This window comes from Balaenoptera ricei, chromosome 15 (assembly GCF_028023285.1).
Source record: "Balaenoptera ricei isolate mBalRic1 chromosome 15, mBalRic1.hap2, whole genome shotgun sequence".
In the NCBI taxonomy this organism is placed as follows: Eukaryota; Metazoa; Chordata; class Mammalia; order Artiodactyla; family Balaenopteridae; genus Balaenoptera; species Balaenoptera ricei.
Genome location: NC_082653.1, coordinates 11627239 through 11649267, shown reverse-complemented (window position 1 = coordinate 11649267; position 22029 = coordinate 11627239). Strand labels below are relative to the sequence as shown.

The 22029-nt window shown below is 45.5% G+C and overlaps 1 protein-coding gene and 1 non-coding gene across 2 annotated transcripts; both read left to right on the top strand.

Moving 5' to 3' along the window:
- The first annotated feature begins 2570 nt into the window (after positions 1 to 2570).
- On the top strand, positions 2571 to 18585 carry RNF114 (ring finger protein 114). The gene is made up of 6 exons (XM_059897560.1): positions 2571 to 2747; positions 6830 to 6980; positions 9046 to 9152; positions 9473 to 9587; positions 15123 to 15230; positions 16756 to 18585. Exons 1-6 carry the CDS (start codon positions 2608 to 2610, stop codon positions 16819 to 16821), a joined length of 687 nt encoding a protein of 228 aa, XP_059753543.1. The 5' UTR covers positions 2571 to 2607; the 3' UTR covers positions 16822 to 18585.
- LOC132350104 (small nucleolar RNA SNORA70) lies at positions 13582 to 13716 on the top strand. Its single transcript, XR_009497852.1, has one exon. It is a non-coding gene; the product is annotated as a small nucleolar RNA SNORA70 (small nucleolar RNA).
- Positions 18586 to 22029: the final 3444 nt, after the last annotated feature.

Sequence of the window (22029 nt, the reverse complement as noted above, 5' to 3'; positions counted from 1 at the left end):
ATCGCCCACGAAGAGGTTGTATTAGTTATCCGTTGCTGTATAACAAAAGACCACAAGCTTAGCAGCTTAAGCAACACACACTATGTCACAGTTTCTGTGGGCAAGAAGTGTGGGCATGGCGGGACTGGATCATGGCATAACAGAAGATTACAGGAGCAGATTTCCCATTGATTTTCCTTAGGATCACTATTTAGTTGAATAATTTTTTAAACCATCTGTCGCCACCCACCTACCTCACTGCCTATTAGAGACCATGTCTTTCTCCCTCACACCATATCCCCGGCACCAGAGGGCCCAGCACACAGTAGGCCCACAGGGACTCTTTGTTGCCTGAATGAATGAGTCTCCCTTGGCAGTAAAAATCAAGTTTGCGAAGCCTTTGAGCAGGACCCTTCCCCACTCCAGGCTCTCATCAGAACCCCAAGAGGGTCTTAGATGATGTAGGCCATCTGAGAGAGGCTGCCAAAAACTAAAGAGGAAGAGATGATTGTGGGAAACATTTTCCTCAAGAACATTAAGGGAAAATGGGAGGAGAAAGATCCATTCATTTGACACACATTATTAGGTTGATTGTTTTTGAAAAACAGCCAGTGTGATTGTGGGGAATGAGGAGGGCTGGCAATACATTTGCAAGCTAAGAAAGGGAGAGTGGGGACATTTTCACGGAGAATGCCCAGAAAAAATAGGAAGGGATATTGCACATATAGTCTAGTCTCAGCATTGACTGGGGCTGGGGTTGGGGGCCGGGGAGGGGGGGCGTATAATGTAGGTTAGTGGTTCTCAAAGTACAGTCCTGTCCAGCAGTGGCTGCATCACCTGGAAAAAATGTTAGAAATGCAAATCCTCAGGCCACACCCTAGATTTACTGACCTGCTGAATCAGGAACTCTGGGGGTCTGCCCCAGCAACTCTTGTTTTCAGAAGCCCTCCGGGTGACTCTGATGCACGTAAGAGCTTGAGAACGACTGGCACTCTTAAATGCACAGGTACCAAAGCCAGACTGCATGGGTTCAAATCCTGACTCCGGTTTTCCATCTGTGCTAAAAGGTAATTTAATCTCTCTGTACTTCGATTTGCATAGTTGTAAAATGTGAGTAGTAGAACCTAAGTCATAGCTTGCTCTGAGGATTCATTCATGTAAAGTGCTTAGAATAATAAGCATACAAAAAGTTCACTATTAATATAGTATTATTTCAATCCTGTCCTCCTGTCTCTGTGACTAAGTGTACGAGCTCATGGAAAGTTCATTTCAAGAGCCCAAACTGGAGGCACTCAGTGGATTTGAAGCCCGGGTCTGGGACTTCCCTGCCCTCACCGTCTTCCCCGCTCTCAGCACAGGGTCTGGTGGCAGCTACAAAGCCAACACAAAGGCTTAAAAATACCCACAACACACCTCTGCCCCCACTAAAGCACCCCCATCCCTGGAGAGGAGAAAGGGCACTTTTGGCTGGGAAGAGGTCAGATGCACAGGTGCCTGGCATAGGAACAAGAAAAAGAAATGGTAAAACGTAAGCATTGGCCCTCTAGGGTTGCTGCCTGCCCGCCAGGTTATTCGTTTGTGAAAAGATGCCCACATGGCAAGCTAAAAATAATCCTCCTGCTGCCAGCAGGTCAAGCAAAATCAACCCAGAGGACTGAGAATGGGACAAATGAGGCGCAAATTTGCATTCAATTTATCTGGCTTAGTAAACATGGTTTATTTGTCCTGTGCAGACTCCTTACTGTGAGGGCTTTGTGGCCTTTCGGGGTGGAGTTTAATTGATCATTGACTTTCCTGGTTAAGAAAACCACACAGACTTGTTAGCAGAGCCTGCCTTTTAAAAAGATGTAGCTTTTGTTAAGTGGGCTATATGCAAGAGCCAATTTGGTGCAGTGAAAAGTGGAGAAATTTGAGATTCAAAACATCTGGGTTCTAGGCCTGCTCCTTTCAAGACTGAGGTTTAGTCTCTCTCTTCAAACCCGAGGCTCCCCATCTTATACAGAGCTGGAGCTGGACCCCATGGCCAGGAGGCATGTGGACACAATTTTAAATAGTTTGACTCTAAGGGAGATAGAGATTACTTCTGCTTTCACTAGGAAGTCTCAGTGTGGTGGTAGTCTGTCTTCAGCACCTCTCTAATCATGTTTAATCCCCCTTTTCAGCGGCAACAGTATCCAGCATGACTTTATAAGATTGTATTGTTTCCATTGTATTTTTCCAGTGTCCTGTAGAAATGTGATACTGATTTTCTATTTGTAGCTTGGGAGTGATAACAGATCTCCCTTTAAAATTTGTTTGCTGAAGTTTAAAGAAAGAACAACTCGATTGAAGAGAAAGATTCAGTAATAGTGCATAAGTAAATATTAAGTAATAGTAGTAACTATTTAAATTTGGGAAACAGTGGCTGAAGCACAAAGCCTGTTCCACAAAGCCAGTCTCTGGATCTGGCTCCACATTTTCCAGATTTCCCTCCCTCCCTCCCTCCCTCCCGTCAGAGAGGCCAGGAGGCGCGGCCCACCCGCTAGCCCCGCCCCCAGCCCGACGCACGTTCCATAAACCACGCCCCTAGCTCCTCCCCTCGGGCTCCTCCTTCTAGGCCGCCGTTGCCCTGCGCTCAGCGGCGGCAAGATGGCGGCGCAACTGCAGGACCGTGATGGTGGTTCGCAGCTGGCAGGGCCCGCGGCGGAGGCCGACCCCCTGGGCCGCTTCACGTGTCCCGTCTGCCTAGAGGTGTACGAGAAGCCAGTGCAGGTGCCCTGTGGACACGTGTAAGTGGAGGGTCAGGGGCCCGTCGGGGGGGCGCCTGACTGGGAGGAAAATGGAGCCGAGGAGCGAGGCCTCGGCAGGGAGGGTCTCGAGGCGGGAGCGAGAGGACATGGAGTTCCTGGAGGCCCGTGGAAGTTGGCGGGGTGGTCTTCTCTTCCGCCCTGCTTACACCCAAGTATCCCGCTCTTCTGTTGAGCGCCTGCTGTGTTACAGGCAGCCTGCCAGGCTCCTTCCCACGCGCGATGGTGGAGTCGCACCCTGCTGGGGGTTTGGTAGAGTCTAAAGTCGGCTCTTGGGGAGCCAGTTTCCCTTAAATAGTCTGTACGTGGCCCCTGAAGTACACTGTGTATGGCGTCATGTGTCCAGCTGTGCCAAGTAATGCTAATGTTCACTACAGTTGGGGAAACGCCGGACTAGACCAAAAGAACAAAAGGGAAGTCTTGATGTAGATCTGACCAGTCTGCCCTTCACTGTGAAAGAGGTGGGGAGTTGGCAGATAGGGATTGTTAGCATTCCTACTTGGGTACGAGGTTTGTTGCACTGTATTTGAAATTAGAAAGCCTCCATATTGCTAATAGACTGCTTATAACGACTAAAGGAGATGTGTGTGAAAATGTCCAGTACAGGTTCTGGGGTAGGTGCTTTGAGGTTGGCTGGATTTGAATCTAAGCCTTGCTCCATCAGACACACATCAGACGCTTAAGTTGAAAGAACTGTAGAGAATGTGGCTACCTTCCTCTTGCTACTGGGAGTTGGATTTTCCTCTGTGGCCTTCCCCAGTGCTCGTCACGGGCATCATCTTGGTATTGGTCTTAGGACCCCTCTGTTGGTCAGTAGGCACAATAGGCACCTACTGGACCTCATGGGCATTCTTATTTCTGCAGCACTCCTGCAGGGGAAGAGGGTTGGAGGCCATCTTGCGGGTGAGGGCACTGAGGCTCACTTAGGGCAGGTTCACCATTGTCTACTCTCCCCAGATGGACTGCAGGTGTCTGTTTGCCAGTTCAGAGAACAGTTGGCACCTGGCAAGGGCTCTTCAGGCACACTGACTGCTTTTTGCTTCTTCAAGTGCACCAAGCTCTTTCTAGCTTCAGGCTGTTCCTGTTTGCAGTTCAATTAGCCTGGAACTCTTCTTGCCCCATTTGCACCTCCCCCGTCACTATCCCAGATCCTTTCCAGACTTCAAGTCCCAGTTTAAGTTATCTCCCTTGTCACCATCCCCATTTAAATTATCTCTCTGCTTCTTTCCTGGGGTTTCTTTCTCCTACCTTGCACAGAGCAAAACTTAGAGATCACGAGGGCAGTGATCATGTCTGTTTTGCGCCTCTTTCTGTCCCAGGTGCCCAACGTAGTGTCTGAGCAACCATCTTCCAATCTTATGTTCAACTGGCTAAAATATTTGTGTGCTCACTATGTGCCAGATTTGGGGACACAGTAGGGAACAAGGTGATTCTGCCCATGGAGTTCACAGTGCAGTGAACTGATGATAAATAAGTACTACTAATGCTCAAACTTTTGTCAAAACTCATTGTGCGATGGGAAGGTATTATAGAGATCAAACCTGGGGTGGGGGCAGGGGGAGTGATCAAGTAAGGAACGAATGAACTAAGAAATTAGTGGTGGAAGCATACTTTGTGAAAGTTGAAGAGGAGCCTAGGTAGCTTTCTCGTTGAGTCCTCCTTTCCTTGGATCAGTCCTCCTTATTATGTTTACCTAATTTTGGATTAATTCAGTGGATTTCATTTACAATTAACATTTATAAAGAGAATTGACCCAGCACAATTTGCCAACTGAAGAGCAGCAAAATTTGAGGTTTCCTTGAGCCAGATGGACCTTTCCTAGGTCAGAGGTCAGGGGGCAGTACTGGGATTCAAACCTTGGCTCTTTTCTATACTCACCATACTAGCTCCGTGTGTTCATCAGTTCAGTGCTGATTGAAGACAGATGGCTACACCTCTGTGAGGGCAGCCAAGTCTCCCTTAGCTCCAGCCAAGTGCTTTCTGCTCTGCCTGGTTGATTTTTGCTAACTTTTGTGCTTGGAAGTGAGCATCACTGCAGCTCCGGCTGCGTGGGGCATTGAATTTTTATAAAACTTTATTTCAAGCCCTGAATTTTACATCCCCCTCCAACTTAGTGGAGTACAGCTGGAGAATGGCAGGTGGCTGGGTGCCCAAGAGAAGGATTTTCTAAGTAGCATTATAACAGGAAGTGGAGCATCTAGAAGACTGAACTAGAAAAAGGCCCATAAATAGGAAATGGAAACTAAAAGCCAGTCCAAGATACAGGGGCCATTTAAAAGCAGGCTTGTTCGTCGGGCATGACTCAGTCACAGAGTGGCTTGTGAACATTGATCTCTGAGCTGAATCTCGGTGTATGCTTGAAGGGAGGCTTTGAGCCGCTTTTATCTACAAGCTGGGTTTGATTTCATTATGCTCTCTGGGATCTTCTGTGCTCTCTTGGGTTACTCTATTGACCTGCCTTTGAGAAGAGGTACAACAAATGATGGCCATAAGGCCCCATCTGCCTCTTTAACCTCATCACTTATCCTCTCCCCGTGGTCTACCACATCATGGCCTCAGAGACCTTCCCTTCTACCTTTTGGTTCCCGCTTTGCACTTGGTGTCATCTCTGTGGAACTCTTTTCATCCACGTCTGTGCGGCTCTCCTCATAATTTTAGGTCTCAGCTCAACTGTTACCCCCTTAAAGAAGCTTTCTGTGATCCCCTTCCCCCGCAGCTGATCTCTTTGCCTTGTTTTATTTCCTTCATATATTTAATCACTATCTGAAATTAACACTTGTGTTTTCCTCTACTCTGGAATATAAGCATCATGATGACAGGGACTTTGTTTAGTTCACCACTGTGCCCTTGGTTGTGAATCATTAGACCCGCTCACCTTCTCCCATCCTGGTTTAGAATTTTGTCTAGCAGCATTTAACATCTAGCTAAATAACAAAAAGGAAGAAAATTTTTAGAGACAGTAAAAAATGGTCAGATGCACAAATTACCTTTGATTATATGTCCTGAGTTCTTCCTGGCAGATTTTGTTATCTTGTCTGTCAGGTTGAGTATGTAGCCAGGGTATTTTCATGTCTTATCATTCCTTCTTTCTCTGTACCGTATCTGAGTATCACCACCTGTCTAGGCTTCGGACAGAAAGTTGGTCATCTTTGACTTCTTTGCTTTTCCAAATTCAGTAAATTACCAAGTCCTACTGATTCTACCCCTGAATCATTTCCTGACTTCTTTATTGCCTCGCGGTTTCTTGCCTTTGGCCATCTGTTTGGTTTCTACATCAAGTCTTTTCTCGTCTTTCCTCATCTAAAAAATTTTTAAAGCCGACAACTCTATTGTTCATGATAACGCCAGAGTTATTTTTCTAAAACTTGAATTTGGTCTGGTTGCTACCTTGTTTTAAACACCTGGCTCCCTACTGCTTATGAGGAAAGGTGTTAAACACTCACGATGCATCTGAGGAAATAAAAGTCTAAGTCTAAGGGCCTGGAATATTCTTCCCCTCCTGTACCACTGAACTCTTTCTTTTAAGGCTCTTTCGCGGATGCTGCCTCTGAAGTCTTACCAGCTCTGTCCTTCTTGGGTCACAACTGTTGCTCTTGACTTTGTGTTTCCATAGTGCTTTGCATTCACCTCTAGTGATAGCCGCGTCTGTTTGTGGTGCATTTCATATGTGCTAGGCACTGTAGTTAGAGTGTGCTATGCATAATCAATCCACCCTCCCAACAATCCTAGAAGTAGGTACTATGATCTCCACTTCACAGAGGAGAAACTGAAGTTCAGGAGATCCCACCAAGATCCCTCAGCGGCAGGGGCTGAGGTCTGAAGACTGTGCCGTAGCACCTTCTGCCATGTCGTGGGAGTTTGCATTTATTTCTGTTGCTGGACCTGTGTGTTCGTTGCAAGGAACACCCTTCCCCCCTTTTTCTTGCCCAGAAGGACTCAGTATTTGAATCAAGAGCAGGGAGCAAGTTGTTTTTTATTCATTGATGTCATTTTAAAAGTTTATCCATTTTTGTTGTCTTGTCTCCACGATGCATGACGCAGGTTCTCTGTATGTCTTGTTCTAGCTTTTGCTCTGCATGCCTGCAGGAATGTCTGAAGCCGAAGAAGCCTGTCTGTGGGGTGTGTCGCAGCACTCTGGCACCTGGCGTCCGAGCCGTGGAGCTCGAGCGGCAGATTGAGAGCACAGAGACTTCTTGCCATGGCTGCCGTAAAAATGTATGTGGAAGTAAAACGGAAGAGTCAGTGTCTTTCTATAAGATGGGTAAAATGTAGATCTGTTGCCACGTTGTTTCTGAAGTTAGAACGTGACTAAGTGACTAACAGCACGTGTGCATGCTGGTTATCTGTGGCAGTGGCTGTGCTGTTGCATTTTGGTAACCTTAATTGGTTGTGGTGGGGTTTTTTTTCCTTTAAAAATTGGTTTAGTATATTACATAGTTTAGCTTTGAAAGCCATAGAAATCAGTTGTCCCAGTTTTTTCCTACAGAAGACCTATTTTCCCAAAGCAGCATGCACAGTTTTAATTAGAATATAATGACAATGATATTTCTTAATTTTTTTAAATATAAAATGAAGTCAGTGACTCAAAGTTACCTGCTGCAATGAGTTTGAGGGGAATTTTTTTCTTTTTCTTTTTTTTTTTGGCCATGCCACCCGGCATGCAGGATCTTAGTTCCCCAACCCCAGGGATGGAACCCGCGCCCCCTGCAGTGGAAGTGCGGAGTCTTAACCACTGGAACACCAGGGAAGTCCTGAGGGGAAATTTTATAATGTATATTACTAAAGATATAAAACTTGTTCAACTTTTTAGCACTTGGCAAGGAGGAATTGTAGTGCAAAGGTCAATATGAAGTCATTTGATTATAATAGCAATATCTAACATTTGAAATGCATCCATACTCTTTTGTATGACCATGTTAGAGTCAAGAATATTTATTTTAACATCTGTTGTAACTGCACAGGTTACAACATTTTATTTTCAAAGAGATATACACAGCATTATTGGTTTTTAAATCATTATGATTTTATTAATTCCAAACAACACAAAAATATAAACTAATATAGGCTTGTTCCCCACTCCAGAGATTACCTCTTTAAAAATGCTTCAATTTAGAAGGCTGCAAAACATTTTTCTGCCCATTGACGAACACAAGTGTGGGATTTCTACAAAATAGGATCATACTATAATATATACTTCTGCAAGTTCTTTTCACTTTTGAAAACTTTTTTACTTAATGACTTTGACATCCTCGCATGTTAGTTTCATTACTTTAACACCTTAATACGGATAGCCATAAAATGGATATACCTTACCATTTCTTTCCTTTCAGAGTGATTTAGCACTAGGGCTACACAGTGGCTGTGGTTCTGAGTAGGGCTCTTTCCCATCCCTTTTAATTGGGAGCTCTTTGATAGACAGCTTGAGGTCAAGTTCTTTAGCTGGAGATAAGACAGAAAGAAGCATCATGGTAAGCCAGAGCTCAAATACTGAAACATATTTTTCCTTGTAGTTTCGTTTGTTTCAGAAACTCAGTATACTGAAATAAAGTTTCCTGTTACCTTCATCTTTCTTTATGTATGCATGATGAGTTTTTAAAAATTTCTGTATGCTTTGTGATTGTATTATATTATACCTCCAAAAATGTTTATCTTCCCTTTACCTCCTCTTTCTTCATTCCTTACACTTTTTCTTTCTTTTTAGATCACCTGTGATGAAGCACTCTTCCTGTGGGTTTTCTTTTCTCTTTCCATCTTGCAAAGACTAGATTTTATTAGAGAAATAGAATTCAGATTCTGGGGTTTTTTTTGTAAGATCATTTATCACAATCTGGTGATAGGATATAATTGTTTAACTAGGATTACTAGCCTTTATCCCTTTTACGTAAATCATCACTTTTCTCTGCCGCACTTATAATGGAATGTGGTTCTTGGCTTGCGTAAGGAGATTAGTTTAAGTGCTAGTGTGGAAAACTTTAAAAACTTCACTGGGTTTGGAGTGCCTCTGAGCAGAGAGCATATCATGAATAAAGCAAACCTCTCTGAGAGTGATTTTAGAGTGGAAGCAGATATCCTTGTTTGGTCAAGTAAAACATCAGGCTTGGTATTAACAGAAACCCTGCAACAGTCAGAGTTTCAGTCCCATCAGCATAGCCAGGAGTCTGGTGAGATTGTTTGCCAGGGTGATATAGGTCTAGTTTTCATCTTGCCTTTGCTTTGGGACTATGTTGGACTGGGTACAAGATCCTGACTAACTTGTGGGCTCTGATTCTTCCTACTTAAGTTCTTCCTATCCAAGATCCGTGCGCATGTGGCCACCTGTTCCAAATACCAGAATTACATCATGGAAGGTGTGAAGGCCACCACCAAGGATGTGTCCCTTCAGCCAAGGTAAATGACTCTGTCACTCTCTTAGGTGGACGTCTTTCTTCATGAATTTTGGAAAGTGGAGGTATAATTGTTATGCTGGCTAAAGCTGACCTAAGGTTTTGTTTTGGGGTGGGTGTGGAGAAGGACTCTCATGTTCACTTCAAATATTAGCTGAGCTGTTACTTTCAAATCATTTGACCTGATGCATAAGTGATCATCAGAACCCCTGTCATAACACATTGAGTGAACTTTGCTCCTTTTGGGAGGGTACAGTGATTGAAATTGTGCGGAAAGGTACTCACAGAGAGGTTTCTTCTTTTTTCCTGCCTTTCATCTTCCAGAAATGTCCCAAACCGTTATACGTTTCCTTGTCCTTACTGTCCCGAGAAGAATTTTGATCAAGAAGGACTTGTAGAACACTGCAAGTTGTTCCATAGCACGGACACTAAATCTGTGGTAAGAGTAACTCTTTGAGTTTTTTGTTTTGTTATGTGGGTTTTTGTTGTTGTTGTTTTTTGAATTTTTATGGGGAAAGAAAGTCAAACTTAACAGAAAAATTACAGGGTTAGTTAAATGAACTCTATGTACCCTTCACCTAGAGTCACAGATTAATAAGCTTTTACCATATTTGCTTAACCATACTCTATATACGTATTTTATGCTAACCATTTGAGAATAAGTTACAGATATCATGACCCTTTGTCCCTAAATACTTCAGCACATGTCTCCTAAGAAGAAGTAATGTCTTCTTAGAAAACCACATTTTTTTGTGAGTTTGATTTTCACATTCAGGAATTGTAGCATTGATACAATCTAATACCTCCTTTGGAATTCATGTTTAAATTTTAACAATTGTAGTGTCCTTCATAGCCATCTCCCCTGGCCCCCAAATCCTGGATCTGTGAGTTATATTTAGGTGTCATGTCTCTTTAGTCCTCAGTTTTTCTTTGTCTTTCATGCCCTTGACATTTTTAAAGAGGACAGGCCAGTTGTTTTGTAGAACGCCCTTCAATTTGGGTTTGTCTGTTTCTTCATGATTACGTGCAGGGATGCTACACGTCCGGGTATACATCAGGCGGGTCATGTGATGTTTGTTGTTCCCATTGTTGGTAATGTTAACTTGGATCCCCTGGTGTCTGCATAAAGCTGCCATTTTCCATTTGAGTAGCGTCTTCATAGTTGTGGGGAAAGAGAATGTAGATGAAATTATTAGGAAAGTGCTTATCAGTCCTTTGATATTTAGTTTATATATCAAGGCTGACATGTAGTTTTCTTTAAAAAAAAAAAGTTTGAATTTGGTCCATCTCAGCAGTGTTATCCTTCCCTCTTAATGTGATTGACAGACTAGGTCTTAATACAACTTTCTCTATAGTTTTGTTTGTTTTCCCATTTATCTCACACTGCTTCTGTTGAACTATGTAGCAAGTTTTATGAGCAGATCTTCAGCTCCACTGCTGTAAAAGATGGTGCACAGACTTGAGAATTTGCATGAGCTTTTGCTAGTAGAATTAGGCCTGATGGCACTCTGTGTTTTTCTGTCTTAAATCTTAAGATTCAGCTAGTCTGTTTGAGAATACCTTGAATCTTCTCTTTATTGAACTCCTTGCCAAGTCCAAATTCTGGTCAGTACAGCTACTTTTTACACTGGGCTCCCTGGACTCTTAATGTTGTGCTGTGACAGATTCCACAGATGAATCCCCCCTCTCTCTGCTTTTCCCAACTCCCCAAACTAGGGAACTGGGCTGGCTTGGTCCAGCGAGCACGCTGTTTTCAGCCAGGCCCTATTGCCGCTGGCGCACACACACACTGTCTGGTGGCTATTCTGGGCACTCTCTTTTCATTAAGTTCCTGGCATGAACTGTCCCCATCTTTTCCACAGATAATGTGAGTCCTGCTTTTCACTAAGATCCAAGTACCAGGTGTGTGTTCCTTTCTTCTCTGTTCGTTCTGTCTCAGGAGCTCTCTGATCTATCTCTGAGGTCACAGACTGGCAGCCTGTCTGGCCCATACACAATTTCATTTCCCCAAACTTTAAAAATCAGCAGATTTCTCAATCTTGATACTCTACATTTGAGAAATTAGAAGTTCCGGCAAAAGTTGGCTGGCTCTGAATAGTGCTGGCCCCTCTAGATGGGATGGCTCACAGACATCCTGCTTTGCTTGTTTGCCTTTCCCGCCGGGTTCCTGTGAACACTTGAGAGTGCACCCCTCGTTCTGTGTCCTTATCATTCCCTCGTGCTGAGGAAAAGGCTCCTTTGCAAGTCTGCCTCTTCTCTGCCCGCATCCTCAGATCCAGGCGGAGGACTGAGACTAGGGCCTTGCCCTGCTCCTGAGGCTTCCTCTCCCCACCATGTTTCTCCTGTCACCTTCAGCTTTTCTCTCTACCCGCTCCTAACACTTGCTTTCCTTCAGACATGCCCAGTCTTCCCTGTCTAATTGGTGGGAGGAATATTTGATCCACTGTTTTCTCTATATAGCCTGCAGTTTCTCTTTTCCTTCAAGCTTTGGTTTGTCAGCTGCTGCTGTCTCTTCCATGTTCTCTCCTTTATCCCTTTAGAGTCCAGCGTCCACTGCTGGCATCACATTATCCAGGGGCCCAGCTGATCTTAAGTCCTTGTTTTCTGTCACCTCACTACAATTTTAAAAATTTGTTTCTTTGTATGTAGTCAGTTCCTTGTATAAGAAGTGGACTGTGGCCTCTTCCCCTAGACTCCTGGTTCCCTCTATACCATCAGTTATTCAAGTATATTTTTGCAATTTAGTTTATGTTTGGATGTAATACATGCATTATATTACCACTTGTCATTTTTGTATAATAGAAGTAAACCCAGTGTAAAAGTAAAACACCACACCATGCCTGCCGGCCTTTCATGAGATCAGTCACAAAGAATTGATTATTTTCTCTCAAAAATAAACAGCCCCATCATTTGATACTAATACCCGTCCTTCTGAGATCTGTATCTTTATTACATAGATGAGTGTTGAGGTTTCTGAGGCAGATGCCAATCTGGAATGGCCATCGCATCCCAGAGCCATCTGGGATGCGCCACTTCTCAGCCGCCAGGGCTTCAGATTGATCTGCATTACACTTAGTAAATCCCCACTCCTTGGAGATGCAGATGTCCTGGCGGCCAGGGAACCTGAACTTGGCCCTGCACAGGGCCTCAACCACGTGCTCCTCGTTCTGCAGCTTGGTGTGGATGGGCATGATGACTTCGCCAACGTGGACTCTGGCTACTGTGCCCGAGGGCTTTCCCAAGGCACCCTGTGTACCTGTCTGGAGCCTAGACTGAGGACGGCCTGAGGCCAGACATTTTCTTTTCCTATGATTCCAGAATAGCTGCTCAGTACACATTCTTTGTCTGCACTAAGCATGATATGTTCTATGAAAAACACCCCAAAGCCAAGTTTTCAGCTGCTTCTTCAAGATGTTTCAGTTATGGTTCTTAATAACCAATTACTAATTGAAAGAGCAAATGAGCTTAGGCACAGAGATACACAGACACCACCACCTGCCCCCACTACCCATTTTCCATTTTAAAGTTAGCCAGATAAGCTCAACTATTTTAGTAATTATGAAAACTAAAACGGATGTTAAGTCAAATGATAGAGCTACTCAAATTCATTTCCTACCACTGTCTCCCCTGCACTCATTTCTGGAAGTGAATAAGTGAAGAAACCAGCGTACCACGCACGCTAAGTGGACTGCCCACATTGTGAAGCTGGTTAGTGCAGAACCAGTACTGGAACCCAGTGTCCTGGCTCCTAAACCAGTTCTGTCTTAACAGCATCAGAGACACCTCTGTGGAGTGCTCATTGGCCTCTGAGTAGTGCTCCACTGTGTGTGTGGAAAATACAAAATTATGTCATCCAGAGACATTTCTAGCTTTCAAGTGTATGATTCATGCTGTCCTCCTCTTTTGTCCCCCTTTGGATGCAAGTGACAGCTCATTTCTGCACACTAACCAATGTTGTTGACATCTGTCCACATCAGTACATGTAGATCTGATTCTTTTTTAATGAGCTTCTCAGTTTTCCATTACTTGTCTGTACCATGATTTAACTGGTCCCTTATTGATAAACGTCAAGGTTACTTCCAGACAGTATCAGAAAATTTGATGAAAGACTGGATATTAAATGCTACTAAAAAAAATTGTTGATCGATGGGTGAGATAATAAATAGTACTGTATTTGTAAAGGGAAACATTTTTAAGACTGTTCTGAAACAGTTAAGGGTGAATTGTTGTGTCTTATTTTTAAATGCTTCATTTTTTGCTGAAGTAAGTATGCCAAACTTAAATCTAGGTGTTGGGGATAAGGGATGGTTTATCAAACTATTATCTACTTTCCTATAGTTCTGAAGTTTTTCATAGTACATTTTTAAAGACTGTCATAGATTTTAACATACCTTTGCCTATATTTACGTATGTCTGAAAAATAAAGTCTTAGCCTGCAGCCAGTTAAGCCGACCGTGCTCTTTTCTCCGTGGGGGCCCGGTGTGCAATGGCTGCAAAGAGCAGCCTCCTTGGTAGTGTATGCAGCCTGTTGCCTGTACGGGTTGCCCGAAGGGACCTTGGAGACAGCCCTTTCCAGTGGACATTCATGTCTGGCCTCAGGCCGTCCCCAGTCTAGGCTCCAGACAGGTAGGTACACAGGGTGCCTTGGGAAAGCCCTCGGGCACAGTAGCCAGAGTCCTCGTTGGCGAAGTCATCATGCCCATCCACACCAAGCTGCAGAACGAGGAGCACGTGGTTGAGGCCCTGTGCAGGGCCAAGTTCAGGTTCCCTGGCCGCCAGGACATCTGCATCTCCAAGGAGTGGGGATTTACTAAGTGTAATGCAGATCAATCTGAAGCCCTGGCGGCTGAGAAGTGGCTCATCCCAGATGGCTCTGGGGTCAAATACATCCCTAATATTGGCCCCTGGACAGAGGCACTCATGAGACCTTGGCCCTGTCCCTTCCTCACTGAAGCCCATCAGTGAATCCCACTTCCTAACAAAAAAAGAATAGTAATAAAGTCTTAGATATGGATTAATTTGGTCAAAGGTTAAGTACACTCATAATTTTGATAGATATTGCTAAACTACTCTGTGGTATCTGGTACTGCAACCTAATTTTTTGTCCTTTTTTTCCCTCCTTTGGCTTCTTGAAATCCCTCTGATTATTTTGGCTCTGTTGAAGCCTCACTTCCTTCAGCCCTTGGTCCTCTGTTCTGCTCCTCTGCTTCTGCAGAACTCCTTAAACGTCAGTGTTTCGGCCCTTCGCTTTGGAAGCCTCCTCCTCCCCAGACTCTGGTTCTGATCATGCTCTCCTCCACAGCGCCAGCCGCCTGCCTGGCTCCTTCACCATTTTGCATTTATCTCATGTCAACCCCCTTGGTCACATATCTTCCTTGTAGATGGTGGGGTTCCATTGTCAAGCCAGACCACTTACGCCTACTTCTCCCCCCACCCCCCTCTCTGCCCCTCGCCTTGAATTTTCCATTCTAGCCAGACTCATTGGCTGCTTGCCACGTACTCTTTGTCTTTCCAAATATCTCCCGCTCTTCAAAGCCCAAATCAACCTCTTGTGTGAAGGCCCTTTAGCCTGAGCCCCCTCGTCTGAGCATTTACTTTATAAAAACAGCACGTAAGGCTGTGTTTTACTTCCTTGGGATGTTGCTCATCTGTCATTTCCTTGGTTTTCTTTGTGCTTTTAGATCATTTTGTGTGCTGGGTTGGAAGGTCGTAGTCTAGGCTCCTCCTAGGCTGACACAGTGTTCTCACCTCAGTAGGGGATCAAAAATGGGTGGTATCATGGCCTAAGCCTTTTGACTCGAGTAGGAGACTGACGGTGTCTTCTGGGATGTGAATGTGCACTTGAAGATGTGACCAGGCCCTGGACTGGTGGTCAGGAAAGCTGTCCTGGAAGAAAGGTGGCTGGACACAGGCCACAGAGGGCTGATGTCAGCTCAGACATCCAGTACCTGATACCGTGCTTCTTTATTGAAAGGTTTGTCCGATATGTGCCTCGATGCCCTGGGGAGACCCTAACTACCGCAGCGCCAACTTCATAGAGCACATCCAGCGCCGGCACCAGTTTTCTTACGACACTTTCGTGGTGAGTCTGGAGCCTGGGCTCTAACTCCTTCCCCCGGGGGATGGCACAGCTCCCTCCCTTCTCTTACCTGGAGAACTGTGGGCCTCCTTGGTGAGTTTTATCACTGATGTGATGGGCTCCCTGGAATGACAGCTGTGTGGTATTTAAGAAGATGAACTGGCCAGTCATCTAGACTGAGATACAGTAAGCTTGCTTTTATTTTATGTTTTCCAAAACTTTTGTCCACTTCGGTATGTGGTTTCTACCTGTTATGGAACCTGGTTTAGGATCCTTAAGTTCAGGTGCCCACGGGAACCAGGCAAGTAATGGAAGTGCTTCTGCTAAGGAATGGCAAGCTGGGCGGTGTGTGACTCAGGTAGTGCAGCCCGCAGCGCCAGCTGATTGTTGTTGTGTGGGAAGACAGGCACAGCACTGCCAGGCTCCTCCCCGCCCCAGCCCCAGGAAGCTGGCAATGCAGAATTTCATATGACGTATCCCGAGTTTATTTTAAAGTACTTCAGGTCAAACGAAACACACCAACAAGCCAAGTGTGGTCATCAGGTTTATATCCTTTCTCTAGAGCTGAGTGGTTTTGAAGAGCACACTGTTGTCTTGGCATTGTAGTGGCAGACAAATCCGGCCGGCTGTTTAAAGTAAACCTTTTATTTGCATATACAGATGTCAAGTTCGGATTTTAGAATAGTATTCAGTTTTTTTGTTTGTTTTTTTGCTGCATCGAGTCTTCATCGCTGCACTCGGGCTTCCTCTAGTTGAGGTGACGGGGGCTACTCTTCGTTGCAGTGCATGGGCTTCACATTGCAGTGGCTTCTCTTGTTGAGGAGCACGGGCCCTAGGCGTGCAGGCTTCAGTAGTTGTGGCAGGCGGGCTCAGACTTGCGGGCTCTAGAGCGCAGGCTCAGTAGTTGTGGCGCACGGGCTTAGTTGCTCTGCGGCATGTGGTATCTTCCCGGATCAGGGCTCGAACTTGTGGCCCCTGCATTAACAGGCGGATTCTTAACCACTGCGCCGCCAGTCAGGCCTCTAGTATTCAGTCTTAATGACTGTGTTTCAGGACCTGAGAAGGAAAGCATGACTCTTTCCTGAGTTGTCATAAAGAGTATTTTACTCTCGGCTTAACAGAGTATCTGAAACTCAAGACTTCAAAATAACTGTCGTTTTGTTAAAGATGAATACAGTTCCCAAGTAGATAGCTTTGCCTCATTGAATCAAAAAGGCTGCTTTCACTTCGGAGCGCTCCAGGTCTGAACGCTTGGTCTGTGCCAGGCTTCACTCAGGTGCTCTCTGGTCCCCACCCTCCCGTCTGAGGGAGCCGTCATCATGGTCATCGTCAGGATGAGGCAGCCGAGGCACAGAGAGATCAAGCACTTTCCCAGAGTCATGCAGCCGGCATCGCAGACCATGGAGCTGGCCCCTGGCCTCTGGCCCCTCTCCAGAGCCACCGCTCACATGCCCTGCTTCTCTGACTGAAAGTGAGTTCTTGCAGCTGCGCACAGTTGGCTGAGGCTGAGCGTCTTTTTTGCCCGTAGGATTACGACGTGGATGAGGAGGACATGATGAACCAGGTGCTGCAGCGCTCCATCATCGACCAGTGAGCAGCCTCTGCTGGGGCTCGTGTTCCAGAGCTTCCATCACGTGCTCAGCGGGAAACATGTGACTCCTCCACCTAAACGTACAACAGATCTAGAAGTGAGCCGTGGTATTAGGACAGGGTCACTTCCGACAGGGAACAGGTCCCCAGATCAGAGCCCTCCTTTCCTTTGGGCTCTTCCCCTACTGTTTACCCTGTTTGTCACATGTCTGGTCTTGCTCCTCAGCCATGTCCTGCAGCCTCTCCCTCCTTTTTGGAAGGGAACCCAGCTTCTCCACCTGTCCTTGTTTCACATTTGAGCCTCGTGTTCGATGTTGACCTCTCAGGTCCTCTGAGCCAGCCAGGACCTTTTCTGGGTCATGAATAGCACAGATGAGACAAGCGTCTCCTCTCCTTGTCCCCGGGGTGTGTGAGCTCTGGCAATAATGCATCTGATCAGTGATGGAGCTCCTTCTGTGCTGTGCAAGTTCCTGTTAGTTCGTCCTTGGCAGCAGCTGCCAGAAGCTGGAGTTACCTCATGGGAGACATTTCACACGTCCTGTTGGGGTGAATGTTCTGGACTTAACATGCTCTGGTGCTGGAAGTTTTGCTTAGTGATATTTTCCTACCATTCCTGCACACCCTTAGGAGTAACTGGTTCAATCTTAAATGCCTGCATGGTGCCTTTTTAGGATAAAGGTGTAACCACATATTTTTAGTGAAAGTAAGTGTTTCTGGCTTAGGGAAGTTAAACTCCATTTATCCATAAGTGGGGAGGAGGGTCACCTAAGTGAGGTGGGAGGGCCATAGCTTTTTGGTTCTGATTTTCAAACTAATGAAGTATTTTCCAATGACTTGGTTATGTTTGCTTCTCTGTTGGGGAGCCTGCTTATGTTCCTGTCCTTGAAGCACAAAAAGGAGTCCTCAAATGAATAAGAAGTCTGGGCGCTCCAGTGGATACTAGTTCTTTTATTTGGTAATTTAGATTAAACTGCGTGTTGCTTTTCTATCACGAATGGTTTCCTTATAAAACTGTTTTCAACACGTAAGTTGGTGTGTGAAGACCTGCCTCCTAAAGCAGAGGGGTTGGGGAGGTCTGGCATTGCCGCTGCTGTCTCTGACAAGACACGCTGTTCAGAAGGCACAGCACACTTCCTGGGAGCAGTCGGTAATGGAAACTGTCCACTGGAAACTTGCTTTGCTAATAGCTCCGGAAGCTTGAAGTTCGACTGTTTCACGAATATTAATAAATACGAGGCTAAGCGCTGTCTAATCTGTAGGAGCAGAGCTTCTGATCCACCAAAAGGCATCTGGGTTTTAGGTTCATTTTTCCTTGTTAGACCTCTTGTCTGAATATGGACATTGTTTATGGTCAGTGGCTGAGGTTTCAGATGACAAGGGGCTCTGGGCCTGTGCACTGCACTGTGGGCCTCGCGCTGCCTGCCAGCGAGAGCTGCACATGCCCAGGGCCCAGCAAAGATGGGCCCTTTGGGGGCAAAGTAACTTTTTCTAATGTGCTGTTGCTTGGGAGGGCCCCGATGTTATGGTCAGCTTCTTCACTGTAATTTCTGGAAGAAGTTCATCTCAGTCTAAGTTTAGAGGGAAATTTGACAAAACCTTCATTTGCGGGACCTGATGATGGTGGTCTCACTGGTGATACCAAGAAACTGAGTTCCTTGTATTAAGTGCACTTCATGTATTTCTAATAAGACGACTTTCCAGAAAGTGACATTTGTTATGTTCTGGCTTTTAAAAGGTGAAATATAAATAAATTTCATAATTTATCCAACTGGTAAGCTGTAATGCCTGTTTTCATTAACCACCATTTGCTGAAGTCTGGGCCTGGGGGGGCCTCCGGAAGATTGTTGCTCTTTTTAAGGGGAAGGTCTTGTCTGTCACGAGTGAGTCCCATCTGGCTCTGATCTCAGCTCTGACACTTCGCCGGCAGGCTTCACCGGGCCTGTCTTGTCTGGAGAACGAACCCCCTTCCCCACCGAACCCCGCCCCCCATGTTGGGAGCTCCCGTGAGGCAAGAAGTGGCCATGTTCCATGAAACGACTTCAGGTGCCTTAGCGGCAACCCTGAGACATCATAGTAGAGGGTTCCACACGTGAAGATCTGAGGTCATGGGCGTGTTTCCGTGCTGCACTCTGCCGCTGGCTGTAGGACATCTGGAAAATACTTCCCCCTCCCGATTTAAATAGGTTTTAATAGGATCTGTCTCCTACATGTGGAGAAGGGACAACAGCGGGGAAAGAGGGAAAGCAAAGACCAGGGAGGCTGCTGTTGGTGGTTCCGGGCAGGAGACAGCGGCTGCTTGGGGCCGTGTAGCCATGGGTGCTGAAGGTGTCTGATTCCGTCAGATATTTTTTGAGGGTAAGGTGTGAAAGCAAGAGAGGAGTTGCCATGAGAGAATGACACCAAGGTTTGGCGCTTGAATGACTGGGGGGTGGAGTTATCTTTCTGAATTGAAGGGAAGACTCCAAGAGGAGCAGCTGTGGGGGAATCAGATGTTTTAGGGATGGGTACCTACGCCTTGGGGTAAGACTTCTAGCATCATGCACAAGATACAGGAAGTGCCAGCTCTCAAGCAACTCAAGTAGGACTAGGACGTGCCTGGGACACTTAAATAACTCTGAAAGTTACTCTGATGTTGTCAATTACTCTGATGTCAAAGATGGATGTGGATCAAACTATTTCTTAAAATGTATGACTAGACAATATATTTCTACACTTGTTTTAAATATAGTATAATTAAAAATAAGTAGGCATTAGAAGTATTTCATCTTCAGTGGTAAAAGCTCTCACATTCAGTTTGACCAAAAAACTTTTTTGATTTCCTTATATTCAGGCATATATGGTGTTTACTAAGCACCCATTATGAGCCAGGATTGTGGTAGCCACTGGGGATTTATACACTAATCAAATGTATAATTACAGACTGTTAAGTGCTCGTGGTAGGGGATTAATAAATGGTAGCTATTTCATAAATAGTAAATACCTCCTACGTTATAAAGAAACTAGAAGCCGGAAGTCCAAAGGGTTACAGAAGCATCTAGACCTTTTATCCCTTCTCCACCTGTGCCTTCTCCCTTTCCTGTAATATTGCATGGGAGTGTAATTTCCCCAAGTTAGGAAGTGAACACCAGGAATATTCATACTAAAAAATTATTTGTTGTTTGTTTGAAATTCATATTTAACTGGGTGTCCTGTATTTTTATCTGTTAAGTCTGGAAACCCCAGTCAATGTATATTAGCAGAATAATGTCCTGAACATCTGCTATATGCCAGGCAGCTCACACCTTGTCATTAAATCATCATTTGCGCAGTTACTTGTTTTAATGGCTGCCTCACACACTAGTAAAGCTCTTGAGGGCAAGGACCACACCTGTCTCGTGCACCACTGTCCTCCATACTTGACCCCGAGTATACTCACTAAATATTCCTAGAATTGAAATGGAACTAAAGGGAGCCCTTTTACAATGATACTTCCTTTCCATGGCGACTCTTCCAGCCCGGAAATAGGGGCCGGTACGGTGGCGAAAAGAGCCTGAAAGAAGCTGGCCCCACTGTCCAGGGCGGGGAGGCGGGTCCTCAAACCGGAAGCACAGGAGCCAGGACTTGCCGGGCAGAAGGGGCGAGACCGGGGGCAGGTAAGATGGCTGCTGCCTGGTGGGGACCTGACCTGCCCAGGCCCTCGACGTGATCCCTGGAAGCTCTCTTGCCTTTTTTCCTCTCTCAATATCCCCTGGCCTTCCGCGGTATCTGCTGAATGTCCCATATGAGACTCAGCTGGGCGTTAATGAGTACAGGAATAACGACAATAGATAATCATTCTCATCCCGGGTTCCTGACACAGCGCCTGCCCTCAAATAATTTTTATTTAATCCTCCCTCCTTTCTCTCCTGAAAGGTGACCAAAACCAGTCATTCAGGATACTCCAGAAAAGTCAATCTGACTGAATCCTCTTAACCAGCCTTGCCATTACACACATGATGGAGTGGAGGAGGGAAAGGGTGAGTAATTTGCCCGAGCAGAACAGGAGCGACTCGGTGGTACAGCATAGAGGTGTGAATAGACGCATGGTCTCAGGCACACTGCACAGTCCCCAGCATCTAGTTGTGTGACCTTGGACAATTTTTTTTTGGTTTGGCCGCGCCATGCAGCTTGTGGGATCTTAGTCCCCCGACCAGGGATCAGACTCGGGCCCTGGGCAGTGAAAGCGCAGAGCCCTAACCACTGGACCGCCAGGGAATTCCCTCGAACAACTTATTCTAATCTCTTTGTGCCTTGGTTTCCTCATCTGTAACATGGAGTTAATAAACATGTCTTCCTCACGGAGTTGTGGGAAATCTATTGAAATAATCCACGTCAAGCATTAGAACGGGGCCTGGCACAAAATAAGTGCTTAATAAATGTGAGCTACCAGTGCCACTACTGTTTTTCTCCTCCATTCTTGAGACCACCCAGCAGTGCTCAGCCTCACCCAAGCAGCTAGCAGCTGTAAATGTTTGATGACTAAGTACTACTATTAAGTGAAGTGTTTCCCAAACTTGCCCTGAAGACATGAATTACCTGGGAGGCAGTTGCTCCAAAATAGATTCTCAGGCTCTTCTCTTAGAGATTCTGATTGGCAGATGTGGGTGGGGCCTGGGAATCCGTATCTTTTAAAAAGAGCCTCAGGTAAAACGCATCCTTAGGCTAGGGTAGGAAATTCTATTCTGTACACAGGCTAGTGTTACACTATTGCAGCTGGGGTGGGGCAGCCGCTCAGTTGATGGTTAGAACCAGGCGGACAAGCTCAGTTCTTACAAGACTTTAGTGCTAACTCTTCTGCTTATAAAAATCATCTAGGCTATCTGTTTGGTCTCACATGATGACCCCACAAATTATTTACAAAGGGAAAATTAGTAACTTTGTAGTGGAGAAACCTAGCAGACACCTTCTTTACTGAGGGATCAGACTTAGTATCCCCGATAATGGGACAAACCGTGGGTGACTTGGTGGGATGCACTCGAGGACGCAGCACTTCCGAGGTTCCTGGCAGAAAAACGTTTAACCTGAGTCTAATTATAAGGAAACATCAGGCAAGTCATCCAAACTGAGGGACATTCTTCGAAACTCTTGAAAAATGTCAAGGTCAGATTAAAGAAGACTAAAGAGGCAAGCAACCAACTGCAATGCTGCATGATCCTGGGTTGGATTCTTGATGCGATAGGGGTTGCCCTAAAGG

What these genes read in the sequence shown, in the direction of transcription:
- RNF114 (XM_059897560.1), top strand. Translation starts at nt 2,608, where the DNA reads ATGGCGGCGCAACTGCAGGACCGTGATGGTGGTTCGCAGCTGGCAGGG. An exon ending in GCCATGGCTGCCGTAAAAAT is followed by an intron (nt 6,981 to 9,045) that starts GTATGTGGAAGT and finishes TTCCTACTTAAG; the next exon opens with TTCTTCCTATCCAAGATCCG. An exon ending in TTTCTTACGACACTTTCGTG is followed by an intron (nt 15,231 to 16,755) that starts GTGAGTCTGGAG and finishes TTTTGCCCGTAG; the next exon opens with GATTACGACGTGGATGAGGA.